Source organism: Humulus lupulus, chromosome 1 (genome assembly GCF_963169125.1).
Source record: "Humulus lupulus chromosome 1, drHumLupu1.1, whole genome shotgun sequence".
NCBI lineage: Eukaryota > Viridiplantae > Streptophyta > Magnoliopsida > Rosales > Cannabaceae > Humulus > Humulus lupulus.
The window spans coordinates 306,768,476-306,789,217 of NC_084793.1; the positions used below are offsets into that span (position 1 = coordinate 306,768,476).

General features: G+C 35.4%; 1 protein-coding gene across 1 annotated transcript; it reads left to right on the top strand.

Moving 5' to 3' along the window:
* The first annotated feature begins 16,741 nt into the window (after positions 1-16,741).
* On the top strand, positions 16,742-19,553 carry LOC133782121 (agamous-like MADS-box protein TM6). Its single transcript, XM_062221324.1, has 7 exons — positions 16,742-17,272; positions 17,369-17,435; positions 17,538-17,599; positions 17,712-17,811; positions 18,370-18,411; positions 18,496-18,540; positions 19,093-19,553. Exons 1-7 carry the CDS (start codon positions 16,929-16,931, stop codon positions 19,360-19,362), a joined length of 930 nt encoding a protein of 309 aa, XP_062077308.1. The 5' UTR covers positions 16,742-16,928; the 3' UTR covers positions 19,363-19,553.
* Positions 19,554-20,742: the final 1,189 nt, after the last annotated feature.

Consider the following 20,742-nt stretch of genomic DNA (forward strand, 5'->3'; position numbering starts at 1 on the left):
TCAATCTATAAATACAAGTTGTAATGCAACGTAAGAGGGAGAAAAGAGAGAGGCAGAAACTCTGTTGAGATATAATCAGACCATTCCATTGTAAAAGCGGTTCCTAGCTCTAATACAGATATATATACATAGACTCGTGGACTAAGGCTAGTTAACGCCCCAACCACGTAAAAATCTTGTGTCAATCTTCCATTTTCATTATTATTATCAGTTAATACCCCACTTTAAGATAGTTGCCGAAAATCTCGGTTAACAGTAATCAATATCCTTAACCATCCTCAGGGAATCTCCCCATATCGTTGTTGTCTTCTCTGAGGCATTCAGTACCCCCTCTATCAAATAGCACAAACCCAGCTTAAATGCATATTCTGGGTTTGTGGAGGCCTTCAATGCATCTTCCAACTGACCAAAACTAACCTTCGAATCACCATTAAAATATTCTTGGATGATCCGATCACTTGAAAGATGCTCTTTCAATTCATCTGGGGACGGTGGTTTCCCAAAATTTAGCCCGGTAACTAGGGCAAACTCTGGAATACCAAATCTACACAGAGTGTTGCCCAGGTAGAACTGACACTCTTCAGGCTTCTTACTTTCTACCTTACGCAACATTAGCTGATGCAACAGAACCCCAGAAAAACTAAATGGTTTTGCCTTAAAGAACTGTCCCAACGGGCATGCCTGTGCCCTTTCAATAAGACCATGCCTCTTAAACTGCTCTATAAGGGTATCCAAGTAGGCACTACCCCTATAAGAGACACGGCCAGGAAAGTGTTTCTCCAACGACACAATAAGTTCAGGCATCTGGAAAAAAAACAAAAAAAATGTTAAAAAAAATGTTAAAAATGTAAAACAATCTGGTAAGGCAGTTACTATCGAGGCAGAAACAATCGCGTTCTATCGAGTCTTATCGATGCCTATCGAGGTGGGTTCCAAAATCACAAAGAATAATATCATCGGGTTACTATCGAGTCCTATCGAGGTAAGGCAAAAAAACCAAAGTCTAGTCATATCGAGTCCTATCGAGGCCTATCGATTCCTATCGAGGTGGGTCCTAAAAAAATCCCAAAGCCGTGTATCATCGAGTCTTATCTAGGCCTATCGATTCCTATCGAGGTGGATCCTAAAAATCCCAAAGTCGTGTATCATCGAGTCCTATCAATTCCTATCGAGGTAGAATCTAAAAAATTCCCAAAGCCGTGTATCATCGAATCCTATCGATTCCTATCGAGGTAGGTTCTAAAAATTCCCAAAGCCTTGTATCATCGAGTCCTATCGAGGCACAGCCTAATCCATTCCTCATCCTATACTATCGAGTCTTATCGATTCCTATCGATTTCTATCGAGTTTCATGAAAATATCGAAAAAAACCCAGATTTCTTCATTGCCAGCCCCGATCTATCCTATGAACAAAAATCAACAAAAAAAACCAGGCACATACACATATTGCAGATTAAAAACGAAATCCCTCACCTTCGCTTTCTTTGAGGTTGTTTCCTAAAAATTTGGTCGGCTTGCTCGATGTTTTCTCCTTCCCCTTCTCCGATCGCCAGCCTTTGGGAGCCCTTGTTCGTGGTCGTGCAAGACAATGAAGGTTGGGTTCTACAGATTCAATCGAGGCCTATCGATTTCAAAGTTTGCTTGGTTCGGGTATTTTGGGAGAGAATACGGAGAGTTTGAGAAAATTATGCCAGGGGTATTTTGGGTAGTAACGACATTAGTAGCACCAAAACGAGAAACTTATAGGGATAGGGTATTTTTCAAACGGAGTGTCACTTATTGCATTAAAACTCAAATTTCCCTTACTATATGATATAGTAGTATTAGGCCGCCGTTTAAATATGCCAACCCCTAGGCCCAGATATTTGGACACATTTAATTAAAACTATTATAATAATTAAAACTAAACAAATTTGATTTTTTTTTAAAGGAAGGACATTCATTCAATGGTTAAATGGGACAAATTTCTATAAGTCAGATAAAAACAAAGTCATACAAATATCATAATGAGATGACAAAACAAATGAAAAACTACACTCATTAAAATGAAAAAGCAAAATAATCCATGAAAAAGGTCCTCTCCAAACGAAGAATGACAAAAAATCAAATAAAGATCAAGACCCAGCACCAAATTACACAGAATAGAAGCTCGTCTTTGAGAGATCTTACAAATAAGCGACGACGATCTCAACTATCTAGGCAACACCACACTACAATCTGGTTGGGAGAATTATAAAACAAAAGGGCAAAAGCCAAGGTCCACAATAGGACATGGTGACAAACTCTACAATTACCAAACCAAATGATTATGCCTATCTAACCATATGATTATGATTTTTAAAAAAAAATTATTTGTTATCACAGGTCTAATAAACGATTCAATTACACACTGTTGATCCCAAAAGATGGTGTTTTAATATTTAAACTCGCAAGTGCACGAATCGTTTCGGAATATAATGTTCATGTAAGTACGAGGTCAAACCCGTGGGAGTTGACTAACATCAAAAGAAACTATTTCAAACAAAGCAAGAATATTCTAACCTAGTTCCAAATATTTGATGAGATTTTGTTTTAGAAAAATAAAAGACAAGTAATAAAAAGATTTAAGATTAAATAGAAAAATGGTTTACAAATGAGATATGTAAAATAAGATTATTAAGATATTAGAATCCACAAAATGCAAGTTCAATAGTATTTATAAGTATATTGATTCCCAAGTTTAGATATAGTTGAAATAAATCACACTATAATTTTTTTCAAAATACATTTTCTATTCAAGCACAAGTTACTTTAAAAAATGTAGGATTTTTCTTCACTTATATAAGATATAATTTCTAAGCATTAGTTGTGTTATAACCTAATGAAACTACAAAAAATCAAAGAGATTATGTTTAGGCAAAATATGATACTTATGCTCTAAGAATTAGATGTGAACAATTTAATGAAAAACATTTAATCAAAGAATATCATATTTTTACATAATGAAGAACTAAGTGTAATATGCTTTAACAATCAATAATAGATGAAAAATACATATCTTTGATAGAAAAATCCATAAACAATGTTGCACAAATGAGAAATCAACATACAACAAAAAATATACTATCTAGTTACATTTTGCTTCATCATCATCTTAATAATCTTAAAAAAATATTAGAAGCTCATAACTAGATTGAAATAAAAATTACAAAATAACATACTTGACATGCTCTTCAAAAGATGAAAATGGTAGAGAGAAAATAGTGAAAAGAAGATAGAAAAATATGAAGTGTAAAAGAGGTTGAAAAGATGAAGAAGAGCCCCCCAAATGGTCTTACAAGACTCTATTTATAGGAAAAATATGGAGATTAAATTAATCAAATTAAAATAAATAAACTGATTAATTTAATTGTGTTGGGAAGTGGTGGGATAAATAGAGTAAGTGTAAGGGTATTGGAAAGATGAAATGTTTGGTTGGATGGAAGATTAGTGAAAAACTAGGGTAAAAAATGAATTAGGAATGTTTACTTAGGTAAAAAAAATAGGGAAGAGTGAATTGATATTTGAGTGAAAAGAAGAAAACATTGGAAAGAAAAATATGATTTTTTGGTATTTTTGGTGGCTATGTTGGCAGCTTGGTTAACTTGGGTCGTTTGGGCTATGGTGGGCCTGGAAGGAGAAGCAGGCGTGAGCCTTGCTGCTGAGGAGGAATGTTGGGCCATGTGGTGTGATTTTGGGAGGCAGCTAGCGTATGCTGGAGAAGCTGCTGGACAGGTGGCGGCATCTGGAGAGAAGTGGTGAGGCTGGGTGATGCTGCCACGTGGAGAGGCTTGGGCGCTGAAGGAGCTTTGCTGAAGGAAGAGGCAACTGGGCCGAAAGGTGGGAAGGCAGCTGGCGGGCCTGAGCAGTGTCTTCGGGTGGGCCTGGCGAGTGGGCTTTTCAGAAATGCCACTTTCCTTCTTTTTGAACTTTCTATCATTTATTCCACTTCAAGCACAAAAATACAACATATTACCTACACAAAATAAATATAAATTAAGTCATAATAAAATATTTTCATTATAAAATAAACCATATTAATTCTTTGAAAATATTAATTACAACTTAATTTAGTTTAACATTTAATTTCAATAAAACACACATTTTTTACTTCCCTAAACACAATAGCTTAAATAATTAACTATCATATTCTTACAACAAAATAACTATAAAAACACACAAAAAACTATAAAATTAAAATAAGCCTAATAAATTCAAAATTACTTAAAAACTTAATAAATTATTTAAAAACTCAAGAATTAAGCAACAATTAGCACATAAAAAGTGGTAAAATAACTCTATTTTGTAGAATTATCACACACAAAGTTTATGAATATCTACAATCTCGCTCTCAGTGAACATTATTAATGTTACTCATTAGTATTATTATTATTATTATGATATATATGTACGTTTCAATGTTGATACATAAAACTGTATCAACAGTTTGTTGAGAGGTTAAATAATTATTCATTTTTTGACTTATAAAGGAATAGTCGATCATACCACTGGTGTTTTATTATAATTAACAAGAATTAATAGTGATCATATTGATTGTGTGAGTTGATAAACTATTGTGATTTATAATTATTGTTGTATGTCATCCAATTCACAAATTATTATAAATATTTAGTATATATAAGTAATTATGGACATTATAAATAATTCGATTAAACCCTAAGTGTTTAAATATTCGAAATGTTAAGTGATGTTGAAAATTAACCTAGTTCGTTGATAGTGTTTGTATTGTTGTTGGTGGATATAACACCCGAAAATATTAGTATGTTAAACATTTAACTATTATTTTTTTGTTTATAAACAATAACTGTTTCAATTATTGTGCCCGGATTATTGTAATTTTTTTAAAAAAATTTATAAAAAAAATAAAAATACTTTTGCCGGCGCGTTTCACCAAACATGCTGGCAAAAGTCCCACATTTTAATTAACGTTGGGACTTTTGCCGGCGTGTTAGGTGGAATGCGTCGTCAAAAGTCCACGTGATAAATGGACTAGTTGAGTTAACTTTTGCATGCGCGTTTCGTTGCGCTGACAAAAGTTCCCATAAATGAAATGATGTCATTTTCAATTAGGGCAAAAGGGACAACTTTTGCCGGCGCAACAAAATGCACCGGCAAAAGTCTTAGTGATATACACAGTCGCCAGAACTTTCTTCCCCATTCTAACTCTCTCTCTCTCTAGTCCTCTCTCAGTCCCCACCCTCACCGCCACCACCACCACCACCCTCACGACCACTCTCTCTCTCTATTCCTTTCACTTTCTATGTATTCCCACCCTCATGACCACCACCGCCCACCCTCACGGTCACCACCACCACCCTCACGTCCTCGCCGTCGGTAAGCCCCTCTCTATATTCATCTCTCTATCTTTAAATATGTTTTTTTTTTGTCTTTCTATATATATATATTTGTGTTGAGAGTGCCTAAAGGACCATTGTCGCCCCACCTCCAAGCCCCCTCTGATAAGCCCCTATTATTTCTCTGTTTTTTTTTCTATTTTTTTTTTTAGTTGACAATGCCCCAAGGATCGGTGCCGCCCCACTGCCACCATTCCAAGGACAGCTGTCGCGCTGTCTTTGCCCTCCCACTGTAATTTTTTGTATTATTTATTAGTTAATTTTTTGTATGTTTATTAATAATTTTAATATTTGCAATTATAATTATAATATTTAAATATTCAATAATTAATAAAATGAGTGGTTAAGTTTAATTATTATTTTTGTATGTTGTTTTAATTTTTTTTCGTATAGTATGAAACTTTTGAAGAAAAAAAATCAGATTATTAATGTTAATGGTTTATGATTTATTGTATGTTATTATTCATATCATGGTTTATGTTGATTTGTGAAGTATTACTGATTTTCTGGTTATTCTGCGTTTGTTGTTTGCAGAGTTTAATTTTTGAGATTTTCAAATTTAAGCCATAATGCTATCGAAATTTTTATAAAAAAATAAATTAAATTTTAATTAGTAAGAAATTTTAATTTTAAAATTATGTTAGTGAAATTAAAATGTAATGTTAGTGAAATTCTTATTAAATAATAATTTAATATTAACTTTAACATTAATCTTTTAATTAATGCACACATAATTTGGCAAATGATTAAGAAGTTAGTAAATAATATAAAAGTATGGCTTTAAATTAAAGATAAAATTATAATTAATTTTAATTGAAACTAATAATTATTATTTAATTACAAAAATAAAGTTGAATTAGATTTGAAAATAGTAAATAAAAATTATTAAATAACTAAATAAATAAGTAAGATTTTGATTGTAATTTAAAAATAAAACAAGTAATTAAATAAAATAACTAATAAATAATCATAAAAATATATTGTAATTAATTACTAATGAACTAAATAATTAAAAAAACAAATAATTAATAATTAACTAAAAGTAATTAATAAAATAATTGCATAAGACATAATAATTTATTCTTTCATAACACATCATAATTTGGTATTTTAAAAATAAAAGATCATAATTAACTACATTTGCTTTGGTAATTATAAATATTTATTTTTACCAAAGATAAGCTATTATTATTACTTAGTGATAATTAGAGAGACAGACAGTCATGAAATTACGACTATAATTTCCCTCAATTTGAATTGTCTTAGACGATGTTTAATATTTACTTAATAATTTTGGTTGAAGATGTCAAGTGAAAAAAGTTGGATGAATGCTAGGATTCGCTGGTGGTTCAACACATTTAAGAGAACTCCAATTTTACAAGTGTCTTTGTCAAGGGAGAATGTTACAATGATGATCATTTCATTCTTGCATCCCAAGCAAAATTAATATATTATATTCAGGATGTTAAAAATGAAAAATATTGGAGGCTCGTTAATACTTACATTCGAAGGAATGTCTTGGATTTCTCCGATGTAGATGTCGCTGATATGGAGATTGACAGTGCTATACCGATATTACAAGAGGCTTGTTCTTCTGGATTTAACATCTCTAAGTTTTTCCTCATTAACAAGTATTGTATTAAATCTTACTCGAACCGGAGCCCATGTGTATGACCAACTTAAATTATCCTCTACAAATGCTCTTCAAAAGGAGTACTGCTATTTGAATGAAGTGTATTTATAGTGGATATCCATAGTACAATCATATACATGGGTCATGTAATGCCCCAAATTACCTAATAAGGTTCAGGGCCTTGATTAGGGGTCCCAAATTACCTAATAACGTCCCAAATTTATGAAATTATATGCTTATATGAGATATATTTGTGGTAATTATGTAAGTTATATGATAATATAACTATATATGCATGTTTAGCGGTATTAAATATGCATGTGAGCCCGTTTCTTATTAGAAAGGTAATTTTCGTAATTTTGTCCGTTATGGGCATAATTGTATATATGTGATATACGTGAGAGACCACATTATTATGTGGGTTTATTTGGGTTACTTGGTATGAGATGATGCTAGGGAGCAAGTTAGCGGGAAAGTCACAACGGGACCCAATACCTGGCTAGGAGTGAGTCAATGGGTATTTTGGGTATCAGGTACTTTATCGGGTAATGGGAATAGATAATTGAGGATATAATTGGAGTTAGTGAGATTATGAAGGAATATCAGAGATTTTGACCATTTTGCCATCGGGGACATTTTTGGTACCCTAGGCCTCGGAATTAGCTTAAGTTACTTAAGCCTTAAGAAAACAGAACACAAAACACAAAAGACACAGTTAGCAGCTCCCCCAACTGACTCCCTCTCTCTCACTCATTATCTCTCAACTTTTGAGTGAAATTTCTTGAGAATTAAGGAGAATTGTTGGCTGAAAGCTTGGGAATTGAAGGCTTGAACTTAAGGGATTGGAGTTGTTGCAGCTAGGGGAATTTAACTTCCAGTTGAGGTAAGCTTTAGACATTGATTTCCATTAAACTTTGTTTAAGTTTGGCTGTTTTTTAGGTGTTCTTGGGATTGTGGCTCAAGAGTTGGATTTTGAGTTTTGATGGGTTTTAATCAAGTTTAAGTTGGGTTTTATTGCTGGTATTATGTTGAATGTGTTATGGGGATTAAATAATGGTTTTAGGATGATTTGGGACGGTTTGTGTTTGAGTGTGGCTGTAGAAAAACCAGAGAATTCTGGGATCGTAGGGTTGGATCGCGGCCCTCTTGAACCCAGAGGCCAGGGGAGGGTTTTGATGGGAGGTCACGCCGCGGCGCTTGTTCAGTGAGAAGGGAGGCTGGGGCCTCTAACTTGGGCGGGTCATGGCTTATATGCATGGGGTCGCAACGCTTAAGGGGTTTGGAGCCCCGGGAGGGTTTTTGAGTGCGAGAACTCAACCCTAAAGGCTCGGGATCGATTCTACTTCCTGGTTTAGTAGAATTCGAGGTCCTAGAGGCTAGGACTCGGTCTGAAAGCATTTATTTGCTCGTTTTGACGAAATCCTATTTTATGGTTGTGACTAGGTTATCGCTAGGGACTCGGAACTGAGATCGTGCTCGAGGGTCGTTCTTATTCTGCTTTGCACTCGAACCTGGTGTAAGAAAACTACACGCAATACGTGATTAGGTCTTGGCCTGATTGTTAGATATGCTTGGGCCCCTGTAGATGAGCATGATTATATGTGATTTTCTGTGTGATTAGGGCTCAACCCCGTTAAGGAACATGGCCATTAATGTGTTTATGTTTAATATGGTTGAAATATGTGACTAATATGTATGCATACTTGTATTATATGAAGTATGCTTAACGGTATTTGATTATCTGGTTGTTAAGTACGAGTATGAATAGGGCTCGGGTCCCCTAAGAATGAACATGGTTATGAATATGTCTGTAATTGATTGATTAAGCATGTGTGAATACTCTATTTTGGGATAGCTATTAAAGAGGTATACTTGTTGGCATTATCTGATCGAAAAGCCTTGGCTCATAAGCAAGGGTGGAAATAGCGAGCTGAGTGCTAGTCAATATGGTTAGGTCTAACCGGGAGCACATTATACGCTTGTCCGACCCAATGGTCGTGGAAAATTACAGTGCCAGGTACGCTGGGCCAGCTCTAAGGTTGGTGATAAAAGGATAGGGCATGGGCCCTCGGGGTGACTCATTAGTCCCAGATCCTAGGGCGCTGGGCCCCAGTATGACTTATTAACCACTTATTCAAGGCATCAAGCTCCTGTTATGACATAGTAGTCATTTATTAGTAATTGTATGCATGCATGAGTAAGTTATTACTGCTGGGCATGCTAGATATGCATCTGGAATCTGTATTTACTGTTCATGCATATGTTTAAGTTTTCTTGCTGAGCCTTGGTTCACGGGTGTTGTGTGGTGCAAGTAAGGGCAAGGAAAAACTGGATCAACCATGAGTTGGAGAGCTTCGGTGGCGGCATGCACATATGTGGCTGCTCGTCCACCACGACCGAGGGTATCTCAGAGGAACTAGGGCTGTATCCCTTATTTTGCCGCTTAGGTCGGCCGGTTGTAACTTTTGATGTATATACACCTTTTTAGATGGTTGTTTGTAATATTTTGGGATCCCATGTATGTATAAAACTTTTAAATGAAAAGTCAACAGTTCCTTTGACCAAAATTTTTAACCCTAACCCTTGACGTTAACCTTAGCAAGTTTGACATTATTTAAAGTACACAGTGTAACAATCTTTGATTAGGAGGACGTTACAGACCCCTAGTTCAAGAAAAATTCAATACAATACTTGTTAATGAGGAAAAACTTGGGGGTGTTGAATGAAGATAATGAGATTGTAACGTTACACAATTTTCATAAAATTATTTTTTCAAAACTATGTATTTTTTTTAACCATGTCGTTTTCACAGTTTATATTTTTTATTTCACACCTAATTTTTATTTTTTCAAGAAGAGATGACCCAAAGGCGAGCATCACAGAGTATGCCCTCGACATTGTTTGCGACTTCTTGTGTTGGCGATAATGTCGATTACCCCCCCCCCCCCCCCCCCGACGATTTGGACATAGTCACTGGTGTTTTGGGTCCCCGATCACGTTATAAGAAAATATATGGGGTGTTGCCTACTCTGAAGGCGATCGGAGGAAAGCGTTCAGCAACTTCGTCTTCTTATATGTCCACTGATCAACAATCTGTCACTACTACAAAATAGGTCGTTTGTGACAATTCCTAACTGCCACAATTGATTTTTTGTGTCAGTTTTGAAACTGATGCGGAATCCCATGACGCAAACCAGCCTGACATTTGCGCTTTGCGTTAGTTGTGTACTGTCACAAATGCCACGTTTGTGACAGTTGGGCACTGACGCAAATGTTATATTAAAAAAAATGTTATGAGCCTCGACCAATGTATCCAGCCACCCCCCACGACCCCCGCGACCCCAGCGACATACATGACCCCTGCGAACCCAGTCAGAGAAAAAATCAAGAGGAAAGTTTTTGAGTTTTGGTTTTTCAAACAATATAATCTTCAAAATAAGAAATCTATACAAAATATTAAGAAAAAAACTATGTATAAGGTTCATAAACATATTATATTCATCAATTTAGCTTTAATATTAAAAAAAATGAAAAAAAAACTCACCAAAATGGGTCTAGGAAGTCGGGGCGCTGCTGGTTCTTGGGAGAAAACCTAAGTTTTGAATTTGGGAGAATGAGGGGCTCGGGGTCGATGGCTGAGATTTAATACTGGGCGCACCGTTTGCGTCATTGGGCAACTGACGCTAAAGGCGTGTTTGCGTCAGTGGGGCACTGACGCAAACGGTTAAGCAAAACGCGCGTTTTGCTTAACCGTTTGCGACAGTGCCCCACTGACGCAAATACTCCGTTAGCGTCAGTTGCCCACTAACGCAAACTTCGCCAATTAACAACATTATTGTTATCACTGACGCAAATGTCCCTGCATTTGTGGCAGTGCTCAACTGCCACAAATGCTGATTCTCGATCAACGGCGTCAGTCAACGCTGACACAAAAGTGGTATTTTGGTGTAGTGTGTTATAAGAGAAAATGAGACCATCCGCACTGAAAATGAAAAACTTAAGAGGAATCAACGCACCCAACAAGACATACTGCGGGTTTTAGTGCAACAGATGAGCACTATCGTGCTGAGATTTACGATAGATGTGCCACCACTTGAGTTCAATGATGCTGCCCCTAGCCAATCACAAGCCAGCAATTAGAATGAGGACGACGATGAGGCTTCTCATGATGGCAGATTAGAGTAGTTTACTTTAGTTTAATTAGTTTATATATTTTAAGACAAATTTAACTTTTATTTATTTCGTATTTTAATGTTTCAAACATAATTAAAGCAATTTAACTTTAATCACATATATTATTATATAGTATATTAATTTTTGTCATTTTAATTTTATTTCATTATCATAAAAAATATAACATTTCCCAATTTATTTTAATATTATTGGAAAAACTAATTTTTTTAAAAAATATATTATAATTAAAAATTGAAACTTAAATTTAAATAATCTTTATGTCTTTTGCTGGCACAATCTCGCGTAAACATGTACACTTTTACCGGTGCAAAACTACGCCGACAAAAGTCATTCCGACAATTTCGTTGTTTGTCTTTTTCCCCAACATGTCTAATTTTTCCTGGCGCAAAATTACGCTAGAAATGACTTCTTTTTCTGACACATTTCATTTTGCGCCGACAAATATTGCATTACCGACCGATTTGTGACGACGCTAATTTACGACGCAAAATTGTGCTGGCAAAAGTAATTTTTTTTTTTTTTTGGAGTGGTTTATGATTTTGTCTTTCTTTCTCTCTTGAACTAAATCAGTTGTTTCTTTTCATATAGTCATTTTTTCTATAGGAAAAAGAAATCCCATAAAAAGTCTTAAATTTCAAATTATACCTTATTTTTCCTCATATTCTTAAAAATCTCCCTATTAATTCGGCCTTACCCAAACTCAAAGACATACTAGAATAGCGGGCTCACAGCGGCCCAAGAAAGAAAATAAGGCAGCGTTTGGCGTTTCATTTTTTATAATATTAATACATACTTACATTTTAAACATATTTATGTCTCTACCACACACAACTTTGATTTCATGAGGATCAATGGCAAGTTAGGAGGCCTGAGCTGAGAGACAGTGGATTATATATATAGGGCCAATTTAAGTAATAGGCTTACGAACCAACCATAACCATTTTTGTTGAAGCAGCCTCCACTGCAGCTTGGACTTATATTATTTAGAGTAAAAAAACCAAACATTAATTCTTGTTGATTAAACCACTGTGTTTTTTGGAGATAGGCATATGGTTTAAGATGGTACCTTTGACATGATTGGAGAGAGCTATATATAACCCAGAAACTTTTATGATGAGACGTCAAAAATGGTGATCTCTCTCGATAGGATTTGAATTAGGTACAACGTTAATCTCTATGCTTATTGTATATATGTGTGTGTGTGTGAGTGAGTGTGACCCAATTGTTAATTACAACGTTAATCTCTTCCAAAACTATGTTGTATTAATGAAAATCACTGTGTCGATCGATACGCACGTGCTAATCTGTAACTTAGCAGATTTCGTCAACAGTCCCAACAGTAGAGCACTACTACTGATAAAACCATTTTTTATCCAGTGGTTTTTGTTGCATAATAATTAAATTTTGTTTAATTGGAAGACAAGAGCTGAGGATATGATAATGATTTGATCAGTGACACTAATTATACTATCATTGCATCCATTTGCATAGTAATTAAATAAGACACTTGTTGTTTAAATTCCCTTATAAAACTGTTATGTCTAAAATAATTATACATAAGTGAAACACAAGTGAAAGCCTTCTTCAAGATCTGAAACCCAGCTCCAAGAATCCCCAAAATCTGAGAGACTTTGCTTTGTTCACGAGGTTTTGTATAGAAAGAAAAGAGAGAGAGAGAGTTAGTAAGAAAGTGAAGAGAAGAGAAAAATAAACAGAGAGCAATATAGATTGAGGTTTACTAGTCAAGTTGTGTGACTCGGAACCTCCATTGTTGTACTCAATATCATGCAAGTTGAATGAAAGGGCTGAACTGCATCTCTGAGACGAGCTCGACGAGGAAGTAGCCATTTTTGGGCGAACCTCGAAAACTTTCTGTGTTGTTCCTTATCACTCTCTTATTTCCTGTTGTTTTTCCTTGTTGAAGTTCATCTCTCAAATTCCTCTTTCTAGTTTATGCCCTAACTGAGTTTTGATGCAGAGAAGGTTTTTTCTCTCGAAGGCAGCTCGCCTTTTCTGTAAAGGAGAAAGACTCGTTAGGTTTTGTTTAGGTTTTGTCTACTGTAGTGTGTAGACACGTGGCTTTTTGTGGTTCATATATCTATTTATAATAAAGGCCATTTTTTACCTTGGTCGGATAACTTTGTTTAGTGGGCTAGTGTAGGATAAAGTGGTAAAATCCTACAGTGGTATCAGAGCCAGGTTAGGCAAGAAGATTCAATTCACAAGAGTTATCAAGAAGACAAGAAAGACTATAGGAAGTTGATCCTCCATGTTGAAATAGAGGAATTAGACACATCATCTACACCTGATGACAAGAACCAAAATGACTCAGCAATATAACCGTTTGTGTGTGTGCTGTCATGCTGTCCTTGTATATACCTTTTGCACCAAATCAGGGAAATAGTACTAGAGTATATTTTGCTGTAAAACTCAACCAATCAGAGCATTTCTCTTGTAACCGTTTACCCTATTTATACTCTTGTAATTACCTCTGTAAAGAATAGAGCAAGTTTTGTAAAATATTGAAGAGAGAATTAAATACAGTTTTCCTTTTTTATCTTGGTATCAGAGCTTGACCTCGACTAACGTCCATGGCCTCTCCACAAGTCTCGGATGAATCATCCGCCACTCACTCGGGTACCCCACCTTCCATCGCAATCCCTGTTTCCTCTGTTCCTCAAACCGTTTCCTCCACTCTTCCACTGCCTGTACCCACACCAGTAGTCACTCACACCATAGCTCAACCTACCATTACTCAAGCACCAGGATTTTTTCCCTCTTCTCATCTTGCTCCTCTCACCTTAAAACTTGACCGCACTAACTACTCCTTTTGGCGATCCCAAATCCTTCCTGCACTTCGTGCCCATGACCTTGATGGATATATTCTTGGCACCAAGCCATGCCCCTCCCAGTTTGTTGATAACACCGTTGGCGGTACTGTCCCCGGTGAGTCCCGGCAAGTTAATGTGGGTTATACAGTCTGGATCCAAACCGACCAAGCTATTCTCAGCTGGCTAATGAACTCCATCACGGAATCCATGTTTGGCCATATCGTTCGCTGTCAAACTTCTATGGAAGTCTGGACCACGCTTAAACTTCTCTTCACCACCAGTTCTAAAGCACGCCTACTCCAACTCAGGTCTCAACTTCAAGCTCAGAGAAAGGGAAGTCTTTCCATTCATGACTATATGCTCAAAATGCGTAGTATTGCTGATAATCTTTCTGCTGCTGGCCAACTCATTTCTGACGATGACTTGATTCTTTACATTTTGGGAGGTCTCGGTCATGACTATGACCCTGTTGTGGTCAACCTCACCTCTCGCCATGATGCTCTCACCTTCTAGGAAGTTCAATATATGCTCCAAAGTCATGAAATGCGTCTGGAACAGCTTAATGCACCCTCAGACCAGCATGCTCCCAGCGCTAACGTTGCCACTCAAATGAAGAAATCCATGGCTTTTACTGGCTCGCCCTCTCACTCATTTTCTGACCGTAGCTTCCACAATCGTGGTCGTGGCCGAGGACGCGGGGGACGTGGAATTGGCAATCGACCAAGCTGTCAACTCTGCTCCCGACTTGGTCATGTGGCTGCCAAATGTTACCATCGTTTTGATATCTCTTTCCAAGCTCCTCAAGGCTCTTTCTCAGAAAACCAGTCCAGCAACACACCTTTTACCAATTCCAATACTTCAGGTAATGGTCAACAAGCTTTCCTTTCCTCAACTGATAACATCAATGAAAATGCCTGGTACATTGATAGTGGCGCTACAAACCGCATCACAACAGACCCCTCCAAATTGTAGCAGAAATCTGATTTGAAAGGTATAACAAGTTTGGTGGTTGGTAATGGCCAAACTCTTCTCATTTCTCACACTGGCAGTAGCAACTCATCTATACCCTTTTGTTCTAGTCCCTTGCATCTCAACAATATATTGTGTGTTCCTCAAATAACCAAAAATTTACTGTCAATCTCTCAACTAACCCGTGATAATCCTGTGTTTGTTGAGTTTTATGCTGACTTTTGTCTTGTGAAGGATCTGTATGGTCCAAAATTAAAAAAAAATTATGAAAATACCTACAGAGACGACATGTTGTCGCTATAGGGCCCAAAATTCAATATTTTTTTAAAACGACCTACAGAGACGACATGTCGTCGCAACAGGACCCAATTTTAAAAAAAAAATTGATTTTGCGAGTGTCCTACTATGACGACTTGGTCGTCGCAGTAGAACCCTACACACACGAACCTATTGCGACGACATGTCGCCTTTAAAAGCCTACAGAGATGAATTTTCTCATCACTGTAGGCCTGTTTTCATGTAGTGATGGGAGGCTTCGTGGAGGTGAACGCCGACGATGGGGAGCTTGGATTTGTGGGCTACGTTCGACAAGTTAGTCGTGGAGGTGGAGATGGTGACGGCAGCTGGCGTTGTGGTGGTTAAGTGGTCGGAGAGGATGGTGGTGGAGAGGTGCTGTTGATGGGTGCACACGGCGGCTAGGAAAGAAAGAGGAAGGGAAATGGAAAGAAGGGAGAGTAGGGTATTGAGCCTCGTTTGATTTTTTTTAAATCAATTAATAAGATTAAAAAAAAAAAAAAAGTATGGTGTGTATGAATAGTAGAGTGACATGTGGCATCTCATTCAATCCTAGCTATATATAACGGAGCTGGAAGTTATTGTAGTGGGGAAAACGTAATGTTCGATATTTTTGCCATCAATTTTTTTTTTGAGTATATAAGTGTATAAAGTCGAAAATATTAGGTATTTATGCCAAATACCCCTATATAGTATAAGGAAATTTTATAATGCACTATATTTTTTAGTGTACCAATATTTTTTTTTCGGCACTTAGATGATTTTCAACGCAATTTTATTTTTTTATAGTCGTGCATATTATAGTTATTTAAAATATTTTACAAATTTTCAAGAAATTCTGATAATTAATTTACAGTGCTCAAAACATAGTTCAAATAGTTTGTTGTACTTGTATATATTTTTTTTATTCGTGTGGAAAGTGACATATTTAAACCCTATTTTCGGTCCAGTAAATCATTTGGAATTTTTTGAAAATTTGCAAGATATTCTAAATAAATATAATGTAGTCGTAGATGGTCATTAAAAAATTATTGTGTCAAAAATCATCCAAATAAAGAGCATGAAGATAGACCGGTACACCCAAAAATAGGGGTGCACAATAATATATATAAACTTAGCTTGATTAACTAACTAATTACAAATTATCAACAACAACAAAAAAACTATAACTAAACATTGTACATAAATGACATATATATATATGAATGGAAAGACAAGACCATCAAGCTAAGGAGACCCTGCCGACGGCAAGTCAAGACTTCTATGCCTCGGCGGACCGAAGTAGCAAGCCCATCTGATTACCCGAGTTAATCATAGCCATTAATTAACAACTACACAAAAAAAGAAAATATAGTACGTACTTACGTACGTACATTTCTTAAGCCTATAGTATATAGCTACATGTACACGACTCTTTAGTTCTAGCTAGTACATACTTATATACTTACAGCTCACAAGTCACAAAACATTCTTGGTTACACTACAACTCAACTTTCTACCACCCTTTTCTCCATATGGAAACCCTTTTGCCTTAAAACCAATCTTCTTCATCTCATCTCCCCCCCAACTTTGAAACCCTAGATCGGTCTGTGATCAGCTCGGCCGGTGCACACCATGATGAGCAGTGACTATAAATGTGAGCCAATTCATAATAATAGTAATACTAATGCTGAAGAAACTCAATATCATCATCCTCATCGTCATCTTCATCATCGGGCAGAAGAAGAAGAAGAAGAAGAAGATCATGATCAAAGTAACAAGCAGCAAAAAATAGGGCGCGGAAAGACTCAGATCAAGTTCATCGAGAACCAAACCAACCGCCAAGTCACCTTCTCCAAACGCCGGAATGGGATTTTCAAGAAGGCTGGTGAGCTCTCTGTTCTTTGTGATGCTAAGGTCTCTCTCATCATCGTCCCCAACAACAATAAACTCCATGAATACATTACCCCAGGAGCCAAGTAAGATGGAAAAAACTTCAGATCTTGTATATAAGGTTTTTGTTTTTTTTTTTACTTTTTCTGATGTGTTATATCTAATCTTTTTTCATGGACCAGCACTAAGGATATGCTTGATCTGTATCAAAGAACCAAAGGGGTTGATCTGTGGAAGTCTCAGTACGAGGTTATTGCTCATATATATAACTATATATATAAAAAAAATTATTTCTAAAAAAATGGATTTGAGTGTTTTTTTAATGTATTTATTATTATTTTTTGGTTGTAGGCAATGCAACAAACCTTACGCCAACTTAAAGCTAAAAACTTTGAACTGAGGACACAGATCAGGTCATTTTTTTTACCATATATATATAAATATGGAAAAAAAGAACAAAAAAGTGGCATAAATGATTTTTATTTTGATGGAATTAATTTATAATTATATATTTTGTTTTTACAGGCAGAGATTGGGTTACGATCTGAATGATCTGAGCTTCCATGAGCTGAGTGATCTTGAGAATAGTATGCTTGCTTCTGTGGAAGCTATACGCCACAGAAAGGTAAAAAAATTTCTTACAAAGGTTTATGTATTTCCATATAAATATATATATATATATTTTACAATACTCTAAGCATTTTCAAATTCAAATATGTAATAAAGTGGATGGATCTATTGAAAATTTCTTGGTCAGAATGATTTCCTTTTTTGTTTTCTTTTGCTGTAGAAGAAAGAAAAAGTTATGTATAAAAGTATATATAGTTTATTTTTGTTTTTTAAGAGTTTAGTTTAATTTTTTGATACCTATAGTTATTATATTTACTTAAGATTTGTCATATTTATTATATATAATGTCTAGAAAAACAGTTTCATGAAATGGATCAATTGGCCTATAATATATATTAATATATATTAATTTCTTTTTTAGTACTAAATTTCATTATTGATTAAGTTGATCTTCAAAACTTAATATGTAATATCACTTCTTTGATGTCTATAGCAATATGATCTTTAATCCTGCTCCTGTTTTGAACCTATAAATATATGTATATATTGCTAAGCATTCTAACTAAATTTTAACGTGATAATAATTCTCTTGTCGATCGATGATGTTTTTCAGAATCACAAGATCAAAACTCAGGCTGAAACCACCAAGAAAAGGGTTAGCATATATATATATATATTAATAACCAGAATGTTCTTGTCATTTATAAATAATTGTATATCACTAATTGTTATTTTACAGAACAAGAGCTGGGAGGAAAGAAACTCAGTCCTCGTGCATGAAATTGTAAGCAATACTTATATCTAAGCTTATAATAAGTACATTATTAATAAAATACTTTTACTACACAATAGATTCATATAGTCTAATTATTATAGATAGCTAGGACATTAAATCACAAAAGGTTTACTATAAAATATGTGAATAAAAAATTATTATATATATGTTTTTGCTAAAAATATTGTGATTAAAACTAAAATTTATTGTAACTAAATATATTTTTAATCTCAACTTAAATAGGTTTTTGGCTACAGAGAATAGCTAAGGCTATTACAAGGAAGTGTACGGGTGAAATTTAAAATTTGGTCTAACATATTTTAGTTTAATAATTATTATAGATTATGGCTAACTAATTATAAAATGACACATCTATTGTGCACTTTAGTAACATTCTTCCCCATAACTATAATAATAACAATTTATGACTAAAGTGGTATCTAATAACAAAATATATGTGTTGACTAATAAGAATAAGTAGTCACTAAATGATAATTTTTTTTAATGATTAATGTGATTAATTAATTTTATTAAACTGTGATTATCTGAATGATTAATCAGCATGCAAGGTGTGAAGATCCACCATATGGTTTAGTGGAAGACAATGAGGGAGCAGGCTATGAATCAGCAATTGCATTGGCTACCGGGGCTTCCAATCTGTACGCTTTCCGCCACCACCAGAATAGTCACTCAGCTCTGCACAGCGGCGGCGCAGGAGGAGGAAGCTTAATCACTACTAGTCACTCCGCTCTTCACAGCGGTGCTGGAGGTGGCGGTGGCGGTGGCGGTGGCTATGATTCGTTCGATCTCCGCAACCTTCGCCTCGCTTGATCAGATTAAGCTCTGCCTGATCTGATCAGTATTACTATTATATATGTATTCTCTAATTAGTGTTTGCACTATATATAATGCTAATCTTATTGATTAAGTTCTGGTTGAACCAAATATGGTTAGGGCTTGGAGTGCATGCATTTAACTCCATCTCTTCTTTGATTATATCAACCAATGCTAATTATTAATATTATATATGTTTAGTACTGTTTTGATGTTAATTTGCTGAAGTTTGGTACCAAGCTTGGTCTGGTGATTAAACTAGCCATTTATATATTAATTATGTAATGATTGCTACTTTGAATTTATTTAATTATATATTCCTTGTCTGATTTTGTTTTGATATGCCATGTTGATGAAAAACTTATTACTGATCATGTATTAACACTGCACCAAAATATCTTAATTATCCCAGTCAAACGTGTTAGTCAATGCAGTCGACTGATGTCGTTGACCGAGAATTAGCATTTGTGACAGTTGAGCACACTGTCACAAATGCAGGATCATTTGTATCAGTGATAACACTAATGCTGTTAATTGGCGAAGTTTGTGTCAGTTGCCTATTGAGGCAAACGGTGCGCCCTGTATTAAATCTCAACCATTGTCCTCGAGCCCCTCATTCTCCCAAATTCGAAAACTTAAGTTTTCTCCCAACAACCAGCGGCGCCTCCGACTTTCTTGACCTTTTGGTGAGTTTTTTTTCATTTTAAGGTTAAATTGATGAATATAATATGTTTATGAACTTTATACATAGTTTTTTTTTTTAAATTTTTTGTATAACCTTTTGATTTTGAAGATTATTGTTTAAAAAACCAAAACCCAAAAACCCTCCTCTTGATCGCAGCGGTCATGTAGGTGGCTGGGGTCACGAGGGTTGAGAGGTGGCTGGCTGGGGACTGGGTACAGGGGGGCTGGGGTCGCATGGGGTCGCATAGGGTGGCCGGGGGCGTAATACACGGGTTCGGGGTTCATAACATTTTTTTTTCTTAATATAACATTTGCTTCAGTTTGGCACTGTCACAAATGCCACGTTTGTGATAGTTGGACATTGACGCAAATGTGAGACTGATTTGCATCATGGGATTCTGCGTCAGTTTCAAAACTGACCCAAAAAAATCAATTGCGGTAATTAGGAACTATCACAAATGATATTTTTTGTAGTAGGGTAAATGAATTTGATTTTATAAGTGTAGTGCCTATAAACAAATATATATACACACAATATACACAATATATGTTGTTTATTAAATTGAGTTCAAATTTGTAAATAATTTTATTAATGACGTATAGAGTGAAGAAAAATATTTAGCCTTTAATTAAATTATAGATTGAGTCTCTCAATTTGGTCTTACGATTTATACTTTGCTCAAATATATCTAT

What these genes read in the sequence shown, in the direction of transcription:
- LOC133782121 (XM_062221324.1), top strand. Translation starts at nt 16,929, where the DNA reads ATGATGAGCAGTGACTATAAATGTGAGCCAATTCATAATAATAGTAAT. An exon ending in GAACTGAGGACACAGATCAG is followed by an intron (nt 17,600 to 17,711) that starts GTCATTTTTTTT and finishes TTGTTTTTACAG; the next exon opens with GCAGAGATTGGGTTACGATC. An exon ending in AAGCTATACGCCACAGAAAG is followed by an intron (nt 17,812 to 18,369) that starts GTAAAAAAATTT and finishes GATGTTTTTCAG; the next exon opens with AATCACAAGATCAAAACTCA.